Source organism: Prunus avium, chromosome 4 (assembly GCF_965620075.1).
Source record: "Prunus avium chromosome 4, drPruAviu1.hap1.1, whole genome shotgun sequence".
NCBI lineage: Eukaryota > Viridiplantae > Streptophyta > Magnoliopsida > Rosales > Rosaceae > Prunus > Prunus avium.
In genome coordinates, this window is record NC_142287.1 from 28,865,335 (window position 1) to 28,891,646 (window position 26,312).

A 26,312-nucleotide genomic window follows, 5' to 3' on the forward strand; every position below is an offset into this window, starting at 1 on the left:
AATTTATTCACTTTGCACGGTCACACAACCCGGGTGCAACTAGAATCAGATGTCCTTGTAGGAGGTGTAACAACATGTTGTGGGATACAATTGAAAATGTTCAATTTCATTTAGTAAGGAATGGAATGATTGAGACATACAGCAGGTGGAACCATCATGGGGAACAATTAGACATTGGTTCGTCTTCAAGGGCCACAAGAGTGGACAATGTTGAACCTATTGTGGATGCTAATGAACAAGTCATGGATATTATACATGATGCTTTTCCATTTGCATCAACCAGCAGCAATCAGGAAGGGGAAGATGACGTGCCTACACCAATGGATAGTGCAGAGTTTGAACAGTATGAAGAACTGTTAAGAAATGCCAACCAAGAGTTATATCCGGGGTGCGAGAGCTTTTCCGTTCTTACGGCGATTGTGGAGCTAATGCACGGAAAAATAAAGTATCGTATGTCGAACCTGTGTTTCGATTACTTTTTGGGGGTTTTCAAGAGAATGCTTCCGACGGACAATTGTTTGCCGAAAGACCACAGACATGCACAGAAGATGTTGAGTGGTCTTGAATTGGGTTATGAAAAAATCCACGCTTGCAAAAACAATTGCATGTTATTCTACAAAGAGTATGAAACATTGGATACATGCCCTATATGCAATGAGTTGAGGTTCAAACAGATGTCTCAGAATAGAATGACTAAGGTTCCACAAAAAGTGATGCGTTATTTGCCCCTGAAGCCAAGATTGCAGCGATTGTATATGTCGACGCATACTGCCACAGACATGAGATGGCATAAGGAAAAACGGGTAGACGACGATGTGATGCGGCATCCTGCAGATGGGGAGGCATGGAAAGAGTTCGATCGAACGTTCCCCGAGTTTGCTGCTGATCCCCGAAATGTTAGGTTGGGACTTGCCACTGATGGATTCAATCCGTACGGGGTTCTAAACCAACACCACAGCACTTGGCCGATTTTCGTATTCCCATATAATTTGCCGCCTTGGAAATGCATGAAAAAAGAGTACATGATGATGACTGTTTTGATAACTGAGGATCCTGGCAGGTCAATCGATGTGTACTTAAGGCCGTTGGTTGATGAGCTCAAGGATTTATGGACCAACGGTGTGCGTACGTACGATAAATCCACTGGGAAGATGTTCACTTTGCGGGCGGCAGTTATGTGGACTGTGAATGATTTTCCCGCATATGCAATGGTGTCGGGGTGGAGCACAAAGGGTTATATGGCATGCCCTGTATGCAAGGAAGATGTAACTTCTGGTTGGCACGCTGGAAAAGTGTGTTACCTTGGGCATCGAAGATGGTTGCCATGGGACCACGAGTGGCGGGAAAAGGATAAAGAGTTCGACGGGAACAAAGAGCGTCGCGCAAGACCTAGAGAATCGTCCGGTGATCAAATCTTGGAACAGCTTAATGGTTTGGATTTTGCTCCGTTTGGGAAAACAGTTAGTCGGACAAGACCTGCTACACATATGAACTGGACGCACAAGTCTATGTTTTTTGAGCTTCCATATTGGTCGAAACTAAAATTGAGGCACAATCTCGACGTTATGCATGTTGAGAAAAATGTGTTTGACACATTGATAGGAACTATTCTAGATATCAAGGAGAAGACAAAGGACACGATAAAAGCTCGTCTTGATTTGGAAAGAATGGGCATAAGAAGGGGTTTATGGCTGAAAAGGGGCACTGATAAAGCTATAAGAGATCTTGCATTTTTTTCAATGAAACCGAATGACAGAAAAGAGTTTCTACAGTTTGTCTCGTCTGTTAAGTTTCCTGACGGATATGCTTCTAATATCGCACGTTGCGTGAATGTTGACGGGGGTAAATTTACTGGACTCAAGAGCCATGACTGTCATGTGTTTATGCAACGCCTACTTCCTGTGGGGATTCGACACCTATTGCCGGAAGATGTAGTGAAGCCAATCATATTATTGTCCAGATTTTTTTCCCAACTGACGGCAAAAACGTTGCGAAAGACAGACATTGATCAGTTGCGCCATGACATTGTCCAAGTCTTATGCAAGTTTGAGATGATATTTCCTCCGGCTTTCTTCACGAGTATGATTCATGTGATGGTTCACTTACCAGAAGAGGCATTGCTTGCTGGTCCAGTCAACTATCGCTGGATGTATCCAATAGAAAGGTATATAATCATCATCATTCGTGTAAGCATCATTATCTCATACTTCCTACTTGCTAATTTGCATCTTTTCATTTTATTTTGGCAGGCTACTCGGAGAGCTGAAAAAAAGCGTACGCAACAGAGCGAAGCCCGAAGGATCAATTGTAGAGGCTTGGGTTCAATATGAGGCGCTTACTTTTTGTGGAATGTATTTAAAAGACGTGGACACGGCTTTCAATCGACCTCAGCGCAATAATGACGGAGGTGTGAGAAATGAGCAACTTTCTGTTTTTGCCCAAAGTGCACGACCCTTTGGAGATCCTGTACGAGGAGAGTCGTTTTCCAAAAATGACATGGAGGTGGCGCATTGGTTCGTATTGAACAATTGTGATGAGATAATGCCATATTTAGATGAGCATGAAGAGATGATGAAGCGAGAACATCCATCGCATTTGTATTCCAAGAAACACCGTGAATTGTTTCCAAAATGGTTTTTGGAATATGTAAGTTTTAAGTGTTTTGTAATTGACATATATATTGTAGTATTTCTTTTTCTCAAACTAACATGTGAATGTTGTTGTATAATATTAGGTGAATAAGTTGAAATCAGATAATTCCCCACTTACAGTGAAGAGTTGTATAACTTGGCATTCGGCCCAATTCGAGCTGAATTATTCTCGGGTTGTCATGTTAATGGCGTCAAGTTTTTAGGGACTGCACGAGATGACAAGTTGTGTACGCAAAACAACGGTGTCCATGTTCCAGGTGGAGGGGAAAGTACGGACATTGATTTCTATGGCAAACTCACAACTGTCGTGCAATTGCTTTACAAAGACCGATACCAAGTCATCATGTTTAAGTGTCGATGGTTTGATACAAACCCAAATAGGCAGGGAAGTGTTAAAATCGATCAAGGGTTACTATCTGTGAACATGAACAGAACTTGGTACGATGACGACCCATACATTTTGGGAAACATGGCAAAACAAATTGTCTATGTAGATGACCCTAAAGCAGGGAGCGGGTGGAAAGTTGTTCAGCAAATGGATCACAGGAACGTATATGCTATACCAGAACTAGACCCATCTGACGTCGATGTAGCTGACCAACGGTCAGAATCTGGCATGGAAAATGATGCGGAAACGCTTCGCGATACAAATGTTGTTCAGGAACCATTTCAGCTCGAAGGAGTGTCTTCAAGAGAAATACCAATTCAATCCATTACAATTGACCTCGGTGATCTTCCTAGATACGATGTAGTTATGGAGGAGGAGGAGGAGGAGGATGAGGATGAGGATGATTGGGAGACTGAAAGTGATGATAGCGAAGACAACGAAGGTTATTATAGTTCGGATGATGAATAATGCAATTTATTTGTTGCTTCATATGTTTTAGTATTGGTAATTTCTTGTAATGTAATTACGTTAGTGTAAATATATTGGCAACTCTACTTTTGTTGAATATATGTACTTGTTATATCTAATTTCCAATTATATATGTATGTGGAAAAATAAAACGAAGTTTAAAAAATTTGGATATACTTACTGAGAAGATTAATGTAAAAAGCAATGAACTCAAGTCATTCATACTTTTGTAATTAAATTATTTTACATATAATTATGGCGTAAATGCAAATTATTACGGTTACGAAATGAATCTCGTGTCTGAAAAGTTGCACGTCTTCCCAATTGGTCAGCGACATCTCAAATTGAGAAAGAATCTCAATGCTCATGTACTTGAGTTGTACTAAAAAAAAAAAACTTTTGTCTAAAACGACCGGTCGTCATTTTTGCGGGACGGAAATCTTCATCCGTAACTGTTTTTGACTTTTGGTCCGCTTAGTGTTGTTTGTTTTTCTGTGCTGAATCCAACCGTATACAGAAATCGAAATTTGAACATACGGTCAGAAAGTTATTGATTAAAAACTGAACAGAGGTCGGAATTGCAAAAAAGGGCCAAAGAATCTGTTTAAAAACGACCGGTCGTCTCTGACCGGTCTCATTTTTGCGCGACGAATACTATTATAGCGTCGCGCAAGAGGGTTTTGCGGGACGAAAACTTTCGTCGCTACAGTTAACAAATATGCAATAATTTTTGATTAATAGAAAATAATCCTGCGCGACGAAAATATTTACCCGTCGTAAGAGGAGGTTTTGCGGGACGACGGATTTCGTCGCGGCAGTTAACAAATATGCAACAAAATTTTGAAATAATAGAAAATAATCTTGCGCGACGACAAACTTTACACGTCGCGCAAAAGACATGTCCCTAAAAATCTCAACTTAGTGCGAAATAACAGATAGAACGTAGTGCGACGAACACTGTCGTCGCGCAGATAACTGCGCGACCATGTATACGAACTCGTCGCAATAATCGTTTAAAAATTATTTATTATTTTCTGTTTCACTTTGCGCGACGTATATAATCGTTGCGCAACGTTTGTTTAAAAAAAAAAGTCGAAATTAAACTGTAAATATTTTTAAATGAACATCAAATTCAGTTACTATATTCATACGGGGTCAAGGTTTGTAGACGTAAAAAATCATCAAATTTGGAGTTAAATTAATCGTTCAAATTTCATTTTTCATTTGTAACCGTCGAAAATGTTGGTCCCGTTACATCATGTGTGAGTGTATATTTTTTCTAAATTTTGGCGTGTACGATCTCTGAGTATAAACCAACAACTCTACCGGTTGGATCGTTGAAACTACTTTCCTAGAATCCGTGTGTCATGAAAACACTATATTAAAAAAAAATGAATACATTTTGTATATGTTTGTTAAATAGAACATACAATTTTGTGGTATCCACTATTGTAAATATCTTTAAATGACGATCCAATTCAATCATTGTATTCATATACAGTAAAGGAGTGCACCCGTAAAAAATCATCAAAATCGGAGTTAAAAAAAACGTTAAATCGTGATTTTTAGTTTATAACCGTCGAAAATTTTGATCCCGTAACATCATCTATGAATCTTGCATTTTTTCAATTTTTGGTGTGCACGATCTCTAAGTATAAACAAACAAGTTTGACGGTTGGATCGGTGAAACACCCATCGTACAATGCGTAGCCCCATTAAAACAACATATTCACTAACATTTTATATTGTTTACTGTTTGTACTTTGCGCGACGAATATGTATGTTTCGTCGCGCAATAAGTGATAGCGCGACGTAATGAAATTGCCGTCGCTCAATGTACTTCTCAGGATTTAGGGTTCTGAAAGGGTTTTGGGTTTAGGGTTTAGGGTTTAGGGTTTATAGTGCGCGACGATTTTGTTCATGTCGTCGCGCAAGTTCTCAAATTTTGGCGGTTGTAATCCCGCGTATTAAAAATTGCTTGCGCGACGCCATTTAGTTATCCGTCGCGCAAAGTAAGAAATTTAACTTTGCGCGACCGATGTAGTTTCGTCGCGCAAAGACGCAAACATTTAGGGAAAGAAACGCGCAGTTTTGGTCTGTCTTCAACCTCTCTCACTCTCTCAGTCTCGACATCAAAATCGCACCCTCCATTTCCGATTCGAACCCTAACTCGCAGCCGCTCTCTCTCCTTTCCCTCTATCTCAGCCCTCTCTATCCCTCTCTCCTCCGTCCCCACTTATCCCTCTCAGTCCCTCTCTCCCCGGACCCCTCTCATCCCTCGCATTTCGTGGCTCCTCCGGCCCGCTCTCTCTCCTCCGTCCCCACTCATCCCTCTCAGTCTCCTCCGTCCCCACTTATCCCTCTCAGTCCCTCTCTTCTCCGTCCCCTCGCATCCCTCTCAGTCCCTCTCTCCTCCGTCCCCTGTCAGTCCGTCGCCTCCTCCGTCTCCGCTCATCCCTGTAGACGGCAGCCCCCAACTCTCTGTCTCGCTCGCCACCGCCGAACTGCCGTGCTCTCCGGTCTCCCTCGAAACCCAGTTGGTAAATTTCCCAACGCTCCCCGATATATATTTTTTCAATTTTTAAGTTTTATTTCAGAAATTTTCGGATTAAGTTTGGAATTGTTTTGCTGTTTCAATTTGTATATTTATTTTGTAATTGTTTAAATTGCTGCTTAGTCTGATGGTTGGTTAGGATTTGTATTGGATTTGTATTGCGGCATGTGAGTCTGATGGTTGGTTAGGATGTGAGTGTTTAAATTGCTGTTTCAATTTTGTTTTTTTATTGGATTTGTATTTTTTTTTTCAGATTTGTTTTTGTATTGAAATTGCATTGTGGTGTACGATTTGTGAATTTGTAGGTGTATTGTTGTTAGATTTCAGATTTGATTGGAGCATTTGCTGCTGTTTTTTGTATTTTTATTAATTTTCGGGGGCTTTAAACTATGTGCTACTAACCAAACTATTTCAAAATTGGGCAGCAATTTGATTTTTCTTTATTATGTGCTTCTGATTTTTGTAATATCATACATGTTTCTATTTTGTTTGCTTTAAAAAATGTGCTTCTGTTTTTTGCCATATAAAGAATACATGTTTCTGTTTGTTTTTTAAATATTGAATTTGTTGTTCTTTAGGCTTTGAGGTTTTTTTTTTTTACAAAATAATAATTTTACCCAAGGATGTTTTTTTAATTGTAAGACCTTATCAGATGTCACAACTTATCAGACGTCGTAAGACGGTGATGACTTCACCTAGTTCAGCTCCCCCGACTGCGGTGTCAGCTCCCACTGGTGTAGCACAGTCGCAGGACATGCCAGTTTCTCCCCACGTCTCCCGGGCCCCGGTGTCATCAGAGTCATCAGTGGCGCAACCAGTTAGTGCCAGGCGGCGTCACCGGCCTCCCAGCACGACCGACACCACGTCGCCATCTGCTGCTAGTGCGTCGGGGTCACAACCAGGTAAAGATTTTCCTTCAACTCTAGTTGTTTCAGACCAAGAATGTTAGTAGGATTGGTTATTTAATGTTAATTTTATATTTCTTTGCAGCCAAGAAGAACACCCGAGGACCCTGTCGCCAGTTGATGACGGCCAAAGTCACCCGGGTGAACAACAGTCGTATCAACATCGCATACGACGCGCGACATCGGGCTGCACCAACGGCTGACCAGCACAGCTCGTTGGCCCATGACATTGGATCCGTCGTTCGGACTTATTGCCCGATCAAATGGAAGTCCTGGAGGGTCATGCCTGATCAGGTGCGGATGGAGATGTTAGGACACCTGTCGGTATGTATTTTATACATTTTCATTGTTTTTCCCTTCAAATTTTATTTCTAATATTTAATGTATGTAATGAATTTATTTTAGACAAACTACAATTTGGAGAACGTCGGCGAAGAGTTGTTAGCCTACATCAACAGACTCTTTGCTGACAGGTACAAGCAGTGGAAGAGCGACCTGCATCACCATTTTCAGGCATATGATGATACGCAGGTTGCTCTTCAAGAGGGTTGCCCGAAGGAGCTTGAGGGCCGGGAGGATAGTTGGTAGTGGCTCTGCGGTCATTTTCAAGAGGCCGATTATGTGGTATTTTTATATATTAAATTGAAACTTATTACATGTTTCTTACTAATGTGTATTTAATTTTTTATAAATTCACTTTCAACTAATACTTTTTATTTTTTGTATAACAGAAGAAGGCCAAAGCAAATAAAGGCAATAGGCAGAGGAAGACTCTTCTCCACCATTCAGGTTCCAGGCCCTTCTCTTATAGGATGGAGGCGCGGCGCCAGGTAATAATACAGTCGTTTTAATTTATTTTTTAATATGTCATTAATATTAATTTGTTTTTTTCGTCCTAACATTTTTTTTTTCTGCTCAATTTAAGGGGGGGTCCAAATTCCCAGAGATTGACGTATTTGGCGACGTTTATGTTCGACCTGGGAATGAGTTGGCGGAGTCCCTTCATGTAAGTAGCCTTTAATTTAAATTATTATGTAAGCGTTCAAGTTTTTATAGTTATTATATGAATGTTTTAATTCATATTTTATGTTATGTTCAACAGACGACTATGATTGAGAAGAGCCAGTTGGTTCTTCAGGAGTCCGCCTCCCAGCTTCCTCCCGATACGCCGCTCGAGTCCGTGGTTCCTCCATCGGATGCAGGGTTTCAAATCCTGACTGAAACCTTGGATCAGAGTCTCGGGAGGCGCTCAGGGACATATTGTCGAGGGATGGGGAATGCCAGGCAGCGGCCACCTAGACCCCGTGAATCATCAGAGTCAAATGAAGAGGTGACTGCTTTGAAGACAGAGGTGGCGGACCTCAAGAGTCATTTGTCTCATATTCTACAGTCCCTCGCTCACTGCGGCATTTCAATCCCGCCTTTTACTCCCCCGTCGACCTCCGAGCATGGCAACCACACCTCTCCCCCTGTCAACAATGTCCAGACCTCCGAGCTGCATTTGCCAGACGGCAATGTAGATCTTGGAGGGTTGTTTGATTAGATTTTAACATTCTTAATTATATTTTAAATATTTCTATTGTACTAAATACATTATGTTATCACATTTTACATATTTCTCTTTATTACCTTTTTCTAATTGCAATTTCATTTCATTAAAAAAAAAAACCAAATTTATTTTTTTTACCAAAATAATTCAATTTAATTTTAAAAAAATACACAACCGTAAAATTAAATTTTAAAGAATTTATTTTTTTTGCGCGACGAAATAATTTGTCTCTCTAAGTCAATGCGACAAAAATATGTCGTCGCGCAAATATTTTAAACACGAATCTACTCGTCGCAAAATACCTGCGCCACGAATGTTACTCGTCGCGCAGTGTCCTTACAACGACTATATTTCGTCGCGCAAATATTTTAGACACGGATATACTCTCGTCCCTCTGCTTTAGCGCGACGACAGTTTCCGTCACGCAAATTGTTTTTGAACATACACAACCGTAAAAATAAATTTTAAAGAATTTATTTTATTTTGCGCGACCAAACTATTTCGTTGCGCAAATATTTTAATCACGAACACACTCGTCGCACAGTACCTGCGCCACGCATGGTAGTCGTCGCGCAGTGTCCTTACAACGACTATATTTCGTCGCGCAAATCTTTTCGACACGAATATGCTCTCGTCCCTGTACTTTTAGTGCAACGCTTATGATTCCTCGCGCTATGTTAATGCAACGAATGTATATTCATCGCGCAAAACTTTGACCGACGAAATATCTCATCGTCCCGCGAAATAACGTGCAATGAAGGTTTACCGTCGCTCATTTTGCGCGACAATTTTAATATTTTCGTCGCGCAAAGTGTATCTTTACGATCTTTGCGCGACAAATTTTGCGCGACAAATATACTGTCGCATTACTATTTGTGCGACACAAATGTACTTTGCGCGACCAAAATTCCTTCGTTGCGCAAATACAAAAATCTAGTAGTGTATATATAAATGATTATGGTGTGTTTAATTTTTTTTCATTAATTACTACATATTTTCTACACTCACAGTGTTTGTCAGCTCGCTATATAATCAACTTAAATAAGTTAAATCCATCATGCAATGCATTTCATTCCAATTTTTTTTATGATAAACTAATAGATAATTGACTAAATAAACATCCTGCAAAGTTTCAATAAAAATTTCCAAGTTTTTCTTACAATTTCCGTGGTTTTTATTCAATTTTTATCGATATCGATAATATCCCGATATTTCCATAGAAATTTCCATGTTTTTGGCCTACCAATATTTCCGATATCACCAATATTTTAGACCTTGCATGTACCTGATTGGACTTGCAAACTTGCAAAATGGGTTGAGGACTTGGACCGTTGATTTTGGGTTTGATTTTTACACGTGCTAGCAGCCTTGTGAAAAATGAAAATAAGACTTAAAACCCATTTGTGTCGAAATAGCATAAATAAAAGGGAATATTTGGGCGTAATATAGTAGCAGCATCATGAGTATTAAAGAAAACATTGTGCCTCTGTCAAGGAGAAATAAAGAATATAATCATGCAGAAGCAAGAAGCCAGCCAACCATGCATTTGGGGACCAACAATAACTTTCTCCGAAATCGACTTACAATTTGAACAGCCAAAAGGTCGAGTACAGTTTAGTCGAGTACAGTTTACATGTGCATGACTGGACTTGCAGACTTGCAAAATGGGTTGAGGAGACCTGGACCTGGAATCTTGTGTATCCTCAATCCCATTCTACTACTATGTCAACCCATATGTGTCCAACGGGGCATGATAAATTCATCTTTAATTAGCCATAATATTAACAGCACCGATGACAATGATAGTGATGAGGAGTCAAGAAAATGCATTTAACTCCATCTACTGATTGGACTCGCAAACTTGCATAATGGGTTGAGGACTTGGACCGTTGATTTTGGGTTTGATTTTTACACGAGCTAGGAGACCTGGACCTGGAATCTTGTGTATCCTCAATCCCTTTCTATCAAAGAAATGGTGACAAGGAAATATGGTAATAGAAACACGAATGAATTGTTGGAGTATTTTGCAAGACAATATTCTAGTTTTTCTAAACTCAACAATATTCTAGTTTTTATAAACTTTATTTATCTTTTTATTTGTGTTATTTTATGACTTAAATTTGGTATTTAATTGCATGAAGTTATTTATTAATTTGTAGCAAATAACACTGTTTTTAGAACAAATATTCCTTTAACAGAAGGACTACTGGTTCTTCTAAATATCTTCCAATGTCTATTTCCTTTTGAATTTGTTTTACAACCGACTCACTGCAAAACTTCCATTTTAATTGAAATTTCCAAATACTCTGATTTTGGATTAAACTCCCCTAGGACGCTCTAGAGAAAACCCTAGAGAGCGCTAGAGAGAATTTTTTATATACCGTTTTTTAAAACCACAAAAGAACAAACTTAAACTCATAACCCAAATACACAATTATTTGCGTAAAAAAAATAGTTTGATGCCCTATTGAGTGTTTTGCGCTTTTTATGAGGTTTGGGGTTGGGTTTGTTTTAAAAAATCAATGGCAGTTTTGTAATTTAAAAGAAGTTAAAATACTTTTTGTTATGTTGTAAATAGGCTTTGGGTGTGTTTCTAAAGTCCATTTCAGATATGGTTTTTTTATAATTTGGACTCCTATATTGAGTATAATAGTGAATCTCCCTAATAATTTTACATATAGATTTCAATAATTCATGACATCAAAAATCTCATGCATGCATATATATGTGACTAAGATGACTAAGATGGTATAAATAGTTAATGATAAGAACCATGTAGCTAGCACACTTGGAATTTATATATATATATATATAGGTAGGTGCATTGAGGCCCATTCTCACTTTCGAATATATAAGGAATGTATAGTGAAATGTAAAAATAGAGGCACCTTATTTGTGAACAAGTTATGGTTTGATAACATAAGTAATATGTAAGGGAAGGCTAGCAATTGCAATAAAAAGTGGCTCCTTTTCGAAGGAAATTTTGATTTGAACAGAAATAAGTTCTTGAATTCACTACACTTGGGTAATAACTATTAAATTTATGTACCATGTGATGTTTTTTTATTTTTTTATTTTCCCTGTATTGTAATTTTAAAAATGTAACTGTTTCATTTCACAAGTTCTTCTATTTTTATCACAAATGGTTGTTGAAGTTCGTGAAACTCTTGATTGATATTTAGGAGCTTTTATGTGCTTAAATTTGTCACGTTATATATGGAGACTAGACTAGAGAACCCCCTATCTCACATTGTTTGAAATTTCAGAGTGGAACAACATTTGATGTAATAACACCATTTGGCATTTGGCATTTGATTTAATTTTTCTTCTACACATTGTGGCTCTGTTAAGGAGAAATAAAGAATATAATCATGATGCAGAAGTAAGAAGCCAGCCAACCATGCATTTGGGGAACAACAATAACTTTCTCCGAAATCGAATTACAATTTGAACAGCCAAAAGGTTGAGTACAGTTTAGTCGAGTATAGTTTACATGTGCATGATTGGACTTGCAAACTTGCAAAATGGGTTGAGGAGACCTGGACCTGGAACGAATGAATCGTTGCAGTATTTTGTGAGACAATATTCTTTTTTTTTTCTTCTAAACTCAACAATATTCTGGTTTTCATAAACTTTATTTATCTTTTTATTTGTGTTATTTTATGACTTAAATTTGGTATTTATTCGCATGAAGTTATTTATTAAACTCCCCATTTAAAAATGAAAAAAAAAGAATATTTGGGCATAATATAGTAACAGCATATCATGATTCGAGTATTAATGAAAACATTGTGGCTCTGTCAAGGAGAAATGAAGAATATAATTCCATGTACCTGATTGGACTTGCAACCTTGCAAATTGGGTTGAGGACTTGGACCGTTGATTTTTACAGGCGCTATCGCAGCCTGGGCAAGGCTCTAGCAAGAACCTCTAAATGAGGACTTAATATGAGAACACCGTTGGATATATCCAACGGCTTTCCAAAAAGCAGTTGCAACTGAAATTATTGCACTGAAACACTCCCTTCATCCGCATGCTTTCTCCTCTCTCCCTCCAAAAATATCACTCCCTCCAAAATCACTCCCTCCAAAAATATCACTCCCTCCAAACAGATGCTCTCTTGAAGAACACAATTTTTATTTTCTGGTTTGATATTCTCCTCCCTCCCTCCCTACGGTCTACCCCTCTAATTCTCTATTATCCTCTTCTTTCGCATGCTATGTTCTCTCTCCCTCCAAAAATATCCATTCCTCTAAAAAACAGATGCTCTGTTGAAGAACACCATTTTTTTTGGTTTGATATTATCCTCCCTCCATCCCTACGGTCTACCCCTCTAATTCTCTTTTTTTTTCTTCTTCTTCTTGAGCATGCTCTATCCTCTCTCCCTCCAAAAATATCCCTTCCTCCAAAAAAACAGATACTCTCTTGAAGAACACCATTTTTTTTTCCTGGTTTAATCTTCTCCTCCCTCCCTCCCCCACGGTGTACCCCTGCAATTCTCTTTTCTTTTTTCTTCTTGTTTGGTCATTCATACCATACAAAGCAAGTTACATCTACCTTTGTAATTCAATTTTCTGTTTTCATTTGGCTAGTTTGGTGATTCTGGTCTGCTTCATCAAAGTGGCCTTGAGTTCATTACTTGATGATTGGAGACCACAAGTGAGCACTTGGCTCTGGTTTTATACTGTTGGTTTTCAAATCTTTGAGTTTGTTGGCATATTGGTCCAGCCCATGATGGAAGAAGAAAGTAGTCTCCCACAACTTTCTGGCTCCTTCTCAAGCTTCACGTGATGAGTTTTGGATGAGTGCTTTTGAGATGTTCTTTTTATAATTAAAGGGAATATGGCTGGTGGCTAATAATATTGCATGGAATGATGATGTCTTTGGTGGGAGACAATGCACGGTCCAATGATAAAGAATGTTCTTTCTCTTTGGCTGGCCATCACGTGGGTTGATATGCGGTTTCCCTCATTAGGAGAGTTGCTGCATGGGTTTATATAAGGAGGCAGCAACCAAAGCTAGAGCAGAGAGAGCGTGTTGCACCAGAGAAGACGTCGTGAGACAGAGAGAGAAGGGTGAGAACACCATCCGAAAGCCATCAGTCTTCCACTCTAATATTGTGAGAGTGAGAGAGTTAATTGTGTACCACTCTAAGTGTTTAAGTGAGGTAAAAGTGGGAGAGTATAGTGTGGTGTCATTGTACTTTCTCTGTGTGTATCATCAAGCCCTGGGCATTGGCTTGGTAGGATCTCTCTGTGTGTATGGACTATAGCGTTAGTATCATTTATGTATCTTAATGTATTGACAATAGCGTTAGTAGCAGATATCATTTTTGTATCTTAATGTGTTGACAATAGTGTTAGTAAATATCATTTTTGTATCTTATGTGTTGATGATAGTGTGTGTAATATGGGTATGGGTGTTAGATCTATATCTTCATGTTTTCGTTATGGTTTCAGTATATCTTATTTAAACTTTATATGTTGGAAGTATAAAATGGAATATGAGTTTGAACTTTGTTTCACATAGGCGAGTACGGTCTTATAATCAAATCAAGCAACTTCTATGGATAAACGTCAGTATTAAAATTCACAATAAAATACTGAGGAAACTAATTTATCATTGCTTGCACTCGTTTACAAGATGCTGACTATATTTATATACAAGTATTCTGCATGTGGGTAGAGACTTTAAGAATAAAATAACATATCACTAATCTGATAAATATTCTGCACTAGTCAAGACCACATGCAGTTGTCTTGGTCCCACACCTACACTACCGTTAGTCCAGCTCTGTGTACATGCACCAGAATATTGTGTTGTCTGCTTAGTGATTATGTCATGTCTTCTTCTCAACACTCCCCTGCAAACTTGGCTCCCGGGAGACAAGTTTGGATACCAAATGAGAAAAGCGACCTTTGGATAGTCCTTTGGTAAAAACATAATTGAAACCAGAAACATTTCTTGTGATACTCTAAACCTTTCTTCTGATACTCTTCTCATACTCTGTTTAGCAAGTTTAAAAAAAATTAAAAAACCAAACAGATGAGCCAGCAACATAACACAAGCAAATATGAAACGATGAGTTCGAATAAAATTGAACAAGAAAATTATTTTAATTTCTATAAGTGGTTGCTAACCTCCAATGTCCCAACACCAACAATAAAAACCATTTTAAAAAACCTCTTAATGGAAATCCTCTTCTTAAAAAACAAAACAAAAAAACTGCATTCCTGCTGCTAATAAACAAATTACCATTTCTTGAAGAGGCAATGGCTGATCTTGGTTCCACAGGTATGACCAATCTTTTCACTTCATTTAAAAAATATAAACATATCATCAATTTCATCCCCAACTTCATTTATAATAATTACCAAATTTGCAGGGCAACCAGAGCCATCAATGCATAGCTGGAAATGTATCATCTCAGTGCACGATTAATACCTATCACTGTCATAAAGGGATATTTGATACATTTCTGAAACGTAACCAAAGCTAATTAAACTCTACATGGTGCAAAAAGAGATGTAATCAAAGCTACTAAAAGATATAATCAATCAAAAACACTTTCATGAAAGTTCCACCTGCTTTGGTGCAAACATAGATATTAAGCCTTAACATTTATCTAAAAGGCCTTAGACAATTGTGCAAGCATATGAGCAACACCATTTCAGCACCAAATCTCACCATTTGAAGTAACTCATCTTTATTAAGAGCTGCATCAAAGAATAAAATGTGAGGGAATAAGATATCAAATTAAAATTTCAAGCAAGAACTAAAATTCCAGCACACATGCCCAACCAGTACAAAACGATGATTGAAGTGCCCACCAAAGAAAATTAAGTTTGAAGTGTTGTATTCTTAAGCTACTGATAATACCCAAATAATAACCAGGAGGAGAAATTTTCACAAAATCGTAATTACTCTCTGAAAATAAAACAAAAATAAAAATTCTAAATACTAACGCACAACTAGAACCCAAATTCAATCAAATTAAATCACAAATGCAAGTAGGATCTTGGATTCAATCAAATAAAATCACATACATATAGAATCCAAATAAAAACAAACATTCACATGGAATCCACAATTAAAGCAAGCTACAGACATCTAGAATTCAAATCAATCCTAAACTGATACCAAAACTTTGTATCAAGCATGGAGTTTAGAGCTTTACAAAATCACACCTTGGGAATTGTCACGCAGCCTTCACCTTCGAAGCAATTGGCCTCGAGCAATTGTCTTGTAGCTGATGAGGAGTTGAAGCTCTTGAATGTTCCAGTGAGAAAGAAGCCATAGATTGTGAGAGAGGGAGACAGAGAAGAAGCCACAGAAAGAGAGGGAGGGTTTCGATGGGATTTGATGTGAGAGAGAGAGAGAGAGAGAGAGAGAGAGAGAGAGAGAAATTTGCAAAGTCTGAGAAGGAAGAGATCTGAGAGAGCATTTGGGATAAAAGAATGAATTAGAGATTGGAGATAGAATATGACGCTTCTGTAAGGGAGAGAGAATTTGACCCCAAAAAAAAGACGCACCAAACTTAAATTTGGTGAAAAAAGGGCGGCACGCGAAAATTTTTGGGGGAAAAAATTATAAAGGCTTTTTATCAAAAATTTAATTTCTAAAATTCATAATATATAAATTTAAAATCATAAAAATACCCAGAAAATTCCTATAAACATCTTGTGATATTATCTTTTCTTTAAAGCTCCAAAATGCTAATTGTAAATTATAAAAATACAAATCAATAATAAAAAGTCAATTTTGTTCATAGACAAATCAAAACATTCTATCACATACACTCTTATTTCTTTGATTCAATGATTTCCATTAATTCAAATATGTAGAATCATGATTTTTGGTGTATTTTTCTTATTTGTAGCAATTTTTGGTGTATTTTTCTTATTTGTATTTAATTTCTTATGAATTTGATAAAGAAAAAGACAATAAATAACAAAAAAATTGACATGTCAATCTTCGACTATTTCATTTTATTTTTATACGATTTAACTTCTAAAATTCACAATAAATAAATTACCAATTAGAAAAATACACAAGCCATAACAGATGGCAAATTTAATAAATGATACAACTAACAACAAATATCGAAGCCGTCTTTATGTGATCAAACAAACAATAGCTTAGGAATTTCTTTTTCTTTTTGGACTTGGGATACAAATAATTGGTGCTAAGAAATACGTATGTAGGGTTTAAATTGGTAGAGTTCAGGGTTTAGGTTTTAGCGGTTGGGGGTTTAGAGGTTTAGGGTTAAGGGTTAGGGTTTAGGTTGTAGGGTTAAGGGTTAGGGTTTAGGTTGTAGGGTTTATGTTGTAGGGTTTAGGGTTTACAGGTTTGGGGTTAAGGGTTAGGGTTTAGGGTTTAGGGTTTAGGGTATAGATGTTTGGGGTTAAGGGTTAGGGTTTAGGGTTAGGGGTATTATGGAAAACTTATTCATGCAAGAGACTTTTCATGGGGAAGGTTAAATGAGGAGGCATAGAGAAATGATATTCACAATTGCTCAATAGCGATTATGCCATTACTTGTTAGACGCGTGGAGGAATGCTATTCACAAGCACTCAAAACCGATTGTCCCATTGCTTGCAAGACACGAGGACAGACGAACGCTTGCTGCATCGTGTTTCTATTTTTAAAAAATTGTTTCTCTTTTGTCTCTCGATTTTGCGTATCTCTCTCTCTCTCTCTCTCTCTCTATCTCTTATTTTAAAAATATTTTCTCTTTCTTCTCTCAATTGGCTCTCTCTTTCTCTTTTTTAATTTTTTTTTTCTCCATCAGTTTCTCTCTCTCTCTCTCTCTCTCTCTCTCTCTCTCGTTCCTATCTTCTTTCCATCTCTATAAATTTTCCATCGCCCTCCGTCTCTTCTCTCCTCTTTATTTCTTCTTATTCATAGAAGTGCCCATTGACATACCAAAAAAACACAAACCGATCCATAACACACAAAAGGCACAGATTTCAAACATCAAAGGTGACCACTTTATGAACATGAGCATAACAAAGAGGGGTCACGAAAAATAAAAAGCAAATTTGAACCCAAAACCAGTAATGAATGAATAAGAAAACTAAAAACTAAAAACTAGAGCTACCCAGATGATAAAACAAGGGAAAAAACAGAGGAGGACGAGGCTAAGGATGTGAGAAGGAGAAGAGAGAGAGAGAGAGAGAGAGAGAAGAATAAATAAAAAAATAAAGAGTGGCAACCGAGAGAAGAAAGTGAAATCATAATTACACAAAGGAGAGACATGTAGCAAGCGTTTGTGTGTCCACATGTCTAGCAAGTAATGGGATTGTGAATAACATTCCTCTATTGAGGAATTTAGGTACTAAATAATTACTTGGGATGTGTATGTTTTTATGCTATCAACAAATAATAACTTGGGATGGGTATGTTTTTATGCTATCAACAAATAATAACTTGGGATGGGTATTAAATGATATTATGCATGTGCCGTCTTCAAAAACCAAGTTAATGCTAATACTATATATATGTGGTTAAACAAAAGCAATATGAGGACAAAAAACCAGCAAGAGGACAAAACTAGTCAAACAGTAAGGACAAGAAAATAAACCAAAGCAACAAGAAGATATGTTGAAACTTGAAATCAACCATGTCGTCTTGAGTCTCACGATTAAAGGATAAAGAAACCGAAACCAACCCCAAACCCACCACTGGGATACATGGGGAATAGCTTTCAATATTCTGTTTGTAAACTGATCAACTAGTAAGGGGTAAAACCCAAACGACTACTACATTTTGTTTTCACATATGTACATTGGGAAGTGCTTTCAGGTTATTGTATGACAATATGGCATAACATCCTTTTATCCACCCTTCTCATATTGTATCACGGTTATTGTATGTACATATTTTCTTCGGCTTCTCAAGTTAAAAAAATAAACCTTTCTAATTAAACAACATGCACCTCTGTGTTCAGACTGAATTGCTAATATATTCACATCACCATAATCAAAACAAAACAGTGTTGCATGTGTGTTCACACGATTGGTAATACCTCTCAAGTTCAAAACTGAGGCAGTTAAACATTCAGCCATAATCATATATCTATATATTGTAGCATTGATGTAAACACATTATGATACAAAACCACATCACAATAAACACATTATGATACTCATATAGATATGTGTTTATTGTATCATAATGTGATGTAACTCTCGGCAAATAGCCACAAGACACCAATTAAAGCACTCAAGCACTCATTCCATCTTTGGCTCTGATTTGACCAGAAAATTCCTAGCTTCATCATCCCTAACTTCACTGCATTGGGAACATATAGGAACAAAAATTCAAATAAATGACTGCTGAAAGAAATGAGAAAGATACAAAAACTGTAATTGACTTGAAAACAAGCACTTCAATAACCGGAAAGAGCATAAGAGCACGAAACCTGTCTATAGCTTCTGTCTTTGAAATCAAGGTGAGCTCTTTGGATGCAAGAAATTCACAGAAACTGCTGAGGGCTTTCTCCTGGCAGAATATACATAGAGTGCGCAGAAAATCATTGAACTTTTTCGGTTCCTGCAGAGGACAAATTTTCTGAGGTTAATATGCAATTGTCAGGTAAGCCACATCTGTCAAAGTACACCAGTACAACTAAACTAAAATGACACAAGTACGATATCCACCTCATTATGTAAGATTAATTTACTCATTACTCACAAGGAGCCAAGCAAATTTTCTTTTATGGGGAGAGGAAAGGTCCTTTTTTCACAAAATTTAAGAAGAAGAAACACATTTCAATAAACATATATACTCATATCTATACTACTCACATTACAATAAATACACAAAAAGGATACCTAAATCCATACGAATGACATATAATCAACACATTCAGATACAGACTCTGATACCAGTATCCATACACTATAATGAACACATTAAGATACTCATATGATACTGATATCCAAACTACTCACAGTATTATCGGTGATAAAGGAAGACTAGATTGTTTATGTAGTCAGTTCATACTTAAGAGTATTCTTTCCATAAAACATAAATGACATTATCCTAGCCATTGTAAAAGTTTCCTACTGCATCTTTCTAAAAAAGATACTCATATGATACCCAAATCCATACTATTCACAATGTTATCAAGACATTCAGATACACAATCAGATACTTCTTTCTTAAAAAAAAGATACAGAATAAGATACCCAAATCCATATTACCCACTTATTTGCAAGATACAGAATAGAAATTCAATATGTCTTGTCAGATCACCCATATTCAAGACTAAAAGATAATCACTTAGCATTGACCCCTATGAAATAATCACCTAAATCATTCAAAATCAAATTTTTCGTCTTTGTTTTCTATACAACCAAAAACAATTAAATACTAAAGATATCATCATCAGCAACATCAGAATCATCCATACTTTCGTCCTAATCAAATTGGGGCAGCAACGTGAATTGCTATCTTTCAAGTTTCTCGATACAAAGTATCTTCTACAGCAAAGAGTGAGGAAGAGAAAGAGGAAGAGAGAGAAACAGTACCTCTGGATCTTGCCTTTCACGTTGTCGATGGTCTCAACCTCAAGAGTGATGGACTTTCCAGTTAGGATTTTCACCCAAATAAAAAAGTGTCTTTCTGGTTTCTATCTGAGAGAGAGAGAGAGAGAGAAACGCGTGATGTGGATGACCAACGTGCTGGTTTTGGTTTCTATTCTACTACCCCTGCCTCAAAATCCAGATGGAAAACGGAATGAGATTTTGGGCTGTAAGATTTTGCACAAATGAAAACAATTTTTTCTTTAATCTGGATTTTGGGTGGCGTTATGAGCTTCTGGGTATTTGGGTTTTCAGATTTTGGGGTTTGTAGTTATAATTCACAAAACAATTAAATGCCGAAATGAAGGAAGAAGAAAAGGCGCGAATGCCAAAGGAGGGAAATTGTAGCGTACCCACTTACATAGTAAGCTTGCTTTTTCTCTACAGCCGTTGAGATTAGATCGGATGGCTGAAATTGATCCTCACATAGTGTCCTCATTTAGGAGTCCTCGTTAGAGCCCAGCCAATCGCAGCCTTGTATACAACCCCACCTAAACCACAACCACAACCACAACTAGTCTCTCTCTCTAGTGGTCCGGCCCATTTGTCTGGCACTGCCACGTTCTTTGTAATTTCAAGGTGGCCCAGCGGCACAGATAGTAACATGTTCACTGAAGAGAGACATCCGTTTGAGCAGCAAACAGAAAGTAGAAAATCTGAAGATAATAATCAGATTTTTCTTTGAGGGTGTAAATACAAACCGTTTGGCATTACATTTTTCTTTTTTCTTCTACATGTACTTACCACAAAAAATTAAATTGAGGACCTGGACCGTTGATTTTGGGTTTTATTTTTACACGTGCACGCTAGCAGCCTGCTTGTATAAATGTAGGATCGAGTCCACTTACTGTGTGCTCATCTTCATCAATTTGAGAAAACTTGATTCCAAATATGAAAATCCATCACCTCATCAATATTTCTCACTTTTTGCTCATTTCGTTGTGCTTATTGGGTATTGGAATTGCAAGCATTACTGGTGTGAAAGCGAAATCAATATGCATTGAGGAAGAAAGGAAAGCACTTGTGAGCTTCAAACAAGATCTTACTGATCCGTCTAGTAGGCTTTCTTCTTGGGTGGGTCATGATTGCTGTCGCTGGGAAGGGATTTCATGCAGCAACCAGACCCGTCATGTTGACAAGATCGATCTCCGCAATACATATCCAGATTCCACGACTAATGAAGAGTGGGACGAGTTGGCTTTTAACCAGTCTTGCTTGGGGGGTAAGATAAATCCTTCTTTGCTTACCTTGAAACACTTGCTTTACCTGGACTTAAGTGGGAATTCTTTTGAAGGGATCCACATTCCTAACTTCTTTGGAGAGCTTAAAACTCTGAGGTATCTCAATATCTCCTTTACATATTTTGCTGGAGAGATTCCCCCTTCTCTTGGTAACTTATCAAACTTGAACTATCTTGATGTCGGTTATTCATATTTCTCTTCCAAAAACTTGAATTGGCTTTCTCATCTCTCTTCCCTAAAATACCTCAATCTCAATGAAGTGGATGTTAATAGCAGCACAGGTTGGCTGCATGTTGTTAACATGCTTCCTTCCTTACTAGAGTTACACTTATCTCAATGCAGATTAGTAAGCCTTCCACTATCTCCACAGAGGATTAACTTCACCTCACTTTCGGTCCTTGATCTTTCATATAATGATTTCAATACTTCTTCATTTCCCAACTGGATTTTCAATCTTACTAGCCTAAAATACCTCAATCTCGATGCAGTGGATCTTCATAGAGTTACAAATTGGCTGCATGTTGTTACCATGCTTCCTTCCTTACTAGAGTTACACTTATCTGATTGCAGATTAGTAAGCCTTCCGCTATCTCCACAGAGGATTAACTTCACCTCACTTTCGGTGCTTGATATGTCATATAATGATTTCAATACTTCTTCGTTTCCCAGCTGGATTTTCAATCTTACTAGCCTCAAAGAACTTGTTCTATATGAGAATTCTTTCAATTGTCATATTCTAGATGAACTTGCAAACCTCAAATCTCTTGAATACCTAGATTTATCTAATTCAGGGCTCAAAGGTAGTGGAGTTCCCAAAGTCCTTGGAAACTTATGCAAACTAAAGACATTAAGTCTTGGGGGAAACAATTTTGATGGTGGGGGGATTGAAGAGTTTTGGGAGAGTTTGTCAAATTGTCCAAATAATACACTAGTATTAGAGTCACTAGATTTATCAAATTGTGAGCTGAAAGGCAAGTTGCCAACCTCCTTAGGAATGTTCAAAAGTTTGCAGTATTTGGACCTCTCTTATAATCACATGAACGGGTCCATTCCACAAAGTCTGGGACAACTCTCAAAGCTAATTGACCTCAATCTGTATTGGAATTCTTGGGAAGGCAATATAACGGAAGCCCATTTCATTAATCTCACCAACTTGAAAAGTCTTTCAATAGGCAACTATTTAGATGACATACAAAAGCCCATGTCCCTCGTTTTCAACGTGTCTTATGATTGGGTTCCTCCTTTCAAGCTCCACACAATTGAGATTTTCAATTGCAAAGTGGATCTTTGTTTTGATACATGGCTTCAATCTCAGACTGAACTAGTAGATGTCATCCTTAGTAGAACTGGAATATCATGTTCTATATCAGAGGAATGGTGGTTAAAGCTATCTTCCCAACTCACATTGCTAGATTTATCTTACAACCAATTCCGAGGAAGGCTTTCATCCAACCAATTTATGAGATTTCAGAAGTTACGTTCATTAAATTTGGCTCATAATCAATTTGAGGGCCCACTCCCACTATGGTCCACTAATGCCACCTCACTTGATCTCGAAAGCAATTTATTTTCCGGGCCAATTCCCTCGAATGTTGACCAGCTGATGCCTAACTTGCAAGAATTGTATATTTCAGAGAATCATTTGAATGGTATGATTCCACCTTCTATTTGCAACATGCAAAACCTGAGAGTCCTTTCCCTGAGGAGAAATAATTTTTCTGGAGAATTCCCTCACGCATGGAGATTGGGGAGCGATATAGTCGTTTTAGATGTTGCCTACAACAATCTCTCTGGTAATATTCCCACTTCAATGGGGCTGTTAAGTTCTCTTCAAATTTTGAAGCTAAATAACAACAATTTTGGCGGTAAGATTCCCGATTCTTTGCACAATTGCTCTCTTTTGAAAAGTATCGATGTTGGAGGGAACAAATTATCCGGGAGCATACCTCCATGGATAGGAGGATGGAATGTATCCATGTTGTACATGCTACGATTGCGATCCAACTTTTTTACTGGACATATTCCCCGACAATTGTGCAATCTTGGCTACCTTCACATCCTCGACCTCAGCCACAACAACTTTTCAGGTACTATTCCCAAATGTTTCAATAATTTGACTTCTCTAGTCCGTGATGATTCCAAAGAATCATATCGAATCTATAATGAGCAAACCATGCTGACATTAAAAGGAGAAGAACTCGTGTATAACACCACTCTGATGCTGGTAAAGAGCATTGATCTTTCATCAAATTTTTTGGAAGGGGAAATCCCTCAAGAGATAGGAAGCCTCACTTTATTGGGTACCTTGAACTTATCAAGAAATCAGTTGACTGGTAAGATCCCCTCGAAGGTTGGAAATATGCGTGGGCTTGAAACTCTTGATCTCTCAAACAACAGTCTTTCAGGACAAATTCCTCAAACCCTTGCATCTCTAACATTCTTGGCGCACTTGAATTTGGCTTACAACCACTTGGTGGAGAGAATTCCTCTGGGCAACCAATTTCAAACGTTCACTGATCCGTCCATTTATATGGGCAATCCATCATTGTGTGGGGTTCCTCTTCCAAGAAAATGCCCCGAAGATGACACTTTTACTGCTACAGATGCAAAACCCAGTAATGAAGATGGAAGTGATAAGTTGTGGTTCTATGTCAGCATGGTACTTGGCTTTTTCGTGGGCTTTTGGGCTGTTTGTGGTACATTACTTGTGAAGAAATCATGGAGGTATGCATATTTTCGATTTTTTGACGACACCAAAGATAAGGTAACACTAGCATTTGCGGTGAAAGTGACTCGTTTGCAAAGAAAGTTTTGTCATGTTTAATAGTGTACTATAATTTGACCCAATAAAACAGTGTAATGCATTCTATATATATGTGTGTTTTTTTTCTTGGGAAAATTTTAAATACCAATTTGGTTTCTTGTTTTGACAAAATAATAGTCCATCAATCATTTTTGGACGGGGTACCCACCACATTCGCTCACCTCTTAATCAGAATATATTTCTAACATGACCTTAATGAGACTCAAGGCTTAATTTAGTCTAGCTTTTTTATTGGGATTTATTTGAACCCTGGTTTGAATTTGATTCGAATAATAAATAAATAAAAACTCTTGCAGTGTTGAGCTACATAAATAAATCAATTTAAAGTCACAAAAACTCTTGCACATAATCGGATACCCAAAATCGAATACAGCCATCTGCAACAGACAACGTTTCCTGCGTATCCCCAAGAACGCAATTCTTTTTTACGACTGTATCACTATTCTTTTTGAAATCGAATACAGCCATTGAAATTTGAATTTGTCCTGGCTTCCTTTAGGTTCTACAATCCAATTCACTTACAACAACAAAAATAAGTCCTTTCCAGCAAAGACTAGACCAACTTTATCACTATCATTGAAAAATTAAAATCATGAAATTTGTTTAGTAACTAATTTCAGTTTTTGATGAATACGTTTCCTACAAAGCTTCGTAATCGCACTACAGCGCTGAAACCCGAGGCTAAGTGCATTAATGAAATGAATTATATAACCAATTTAGCAAGTGACACCTAACACCTCAACTTTGAAAGATGAGATACTCTAAATTCGAATTTCCCTTTCAGTGACAATAAGAAAGAATAAATGTTTTTATTTAAAAAAGGAAGAAAAAAGACGTCAATTAAGAAGCATTGATATTTGCACATGGGGTGGCACCAACCAAGTGGGCCAAACTCTCCCCCTCCTTCCTAGTGCATCTAGGTTCGATTTACGTAAAAGACAATCTTGGTGCAACCCAATCTAATTCTCCAACGCCCCTCGACTCCCTAGCTAGCGAATGACGAAAAAGAAAAAAAAAGCATTGATATTTTATTAATTAGTAAATTTGACTTTTCCTCTTCAAATTAATATTTTCTTACCTACAAACCCATCGTTTTATTTGACTAGAATCCAACTCATTAAGTTTCCTAATCAAGCTTAATGTGTTAAATGTTATATTTTTAAAATTCCTTTAATACCCTTGATCACATTTTTAACGTGATTTGTTTAAGAAATTAGTTGACAAGGAAACACGAATGAATTGTTGGAGTATTTGTGAGACAATATTCTAGTTTTTCTAAACTCAACAATATTCTAGTTTTTATAAACTTTATTTATCTTTTTATTTGTGTAATTTTATGACTTAAATTTGGTATTTATTTGCGTGAAGTTATTTATTAATTTGTAGCAAATAACACTGTTTTTAGAACAAATATTCCTTTAACAGAAGACTACTGGTTCTTCTAAATATTAATATCTTCCAAAGTCTATTTCCTGCAAAACTTCCATTTTAATTGAAATTTCCAAATACTCTGATTTTGGATTAAACTCCCCTAGGACGCTCTAGAGAAAACCCTAAAGAGCGCTAGAGAGAATTTTTTATATACCGCTTTTTAAAATGACAAAAGAACAAACTTAAACTAAAGAACTTAAAAAGTTTTTTACTCCAAAAAAAAAAAACAAAAACCACAGAACATAAAAGTTGGAAACGGCAGTGTACTTAGTACCGGACCTCCTCCCACAGGCACCGGCAAAGGCGTCGGCCCACCTCCCCTCTGGCCCCCGAATTAATGGTTCCCCTATATAACGTACACTTTAATTTTGGACCCAGAATTATTAAGTTTTTTTTTATCATAGAAAGTGGCTCCTTTTCGAAGGAAATTTTGATTTGAACGGAAATAAGTTCTTGAATTCACTACACTTGGGTAACTATTAAATTTATGTATCATGTGATGTTTTTTGTTTTTTATTTTCCCTGTATTGTAATTAGAAAAAAGTAACTGTTTTCATTTCACTAGTTCTTCTATTTTTATCACAAATGATTGCAGAAGTTCGTGAAACTATCACCTTTTGTCCTTCATTTTTTTTGTAACATTAATGTTCGTGATATCGTAGCGGAACCCTTTAATTAAGAAAAGAAAAAGAATTTGTAATTTTGTATATATA

At 37.2% G+C, this 26,312-nt stretch overlaps 2 protein-coding genes and 2 long non-coding RNA genes across 4 annotated transcripts; 2 read left to right on the plus strand and 2 right to left on the minus strand.

The window, feature by feature from the left end:
• The first annotated feature begins 7,745 nt into the window (after positions 1-7,745).
• LOC148295179 (uncharacterized) lies at positions 7,746-13,158 on the plus strand. The gene is made up of 4 exons (XM_088252412.1): positions 7,746-7,796; positions 7,892-7,972; positions 8,069-8,446; positions 13,108-13,158. Exons 1-4 carry the CDS (start codon positions 7,779-7,781, stop codon positions 13,156-13,158), a joined length of 528 nt encoding a protein of 175 aa, XP_088108538.1. The 5' UTR covers positions 7,746-7,778.
• Positions 13,159-14,166: 1,008 nt separating this feature from the next.
• Positions 14,167-15,946, minus strand: LOC148295180 (uncharacterized). Its single transcript, XR_015835495.1, has 3 exons — positions 15,703-15,946; positions 14,771-15,231; positions 14,167-14,521 (listed from the first exon to the last, which is right to left on the minus strand). It is a non-coding gene; the product is annotated as an uncharacterized LOC148295180 (long non-coding RNA).
• Positions 15,947-18,521: 2,575 nt separating this feature from the next.
• Positions 18,522-20,556, minus strand: LOC110762290 (uncharacterized). Its single transcript, XR_015835001.1, has 3 exons — positions 20,050-20,556; positions 18,939-19,069; positions 18,522-18,808 (listed from the first exon to the last, which is right to left on the minus strand). It is a non-coding gene; the product is annotated as an uncharacterized LOC110762290 (long non-coding RNA).
• A 438-nt stretch (positions 20,557-20,994) lies between these two features.
• Positions 20,995-24,219, plus strand: LOC110773824 (receptor-like protein EIX2). The gene is made up of 2 exons (XM_088252413.1): positions 20,995-21,738; positions 21,943-24,219. Exons 1-2 carry the CDS (start codon positions 20,995-20,997, stop codon positions 24,166-24,168), a joined length of 2,970 nt encoding a protein of 989 aa, XP_088108539.1. The 3' UTR covers positions 24,169-24,219.
• The last annotated feature ends 2,093 nt before the right edge of the window (positions 24,220-26,312 follow it).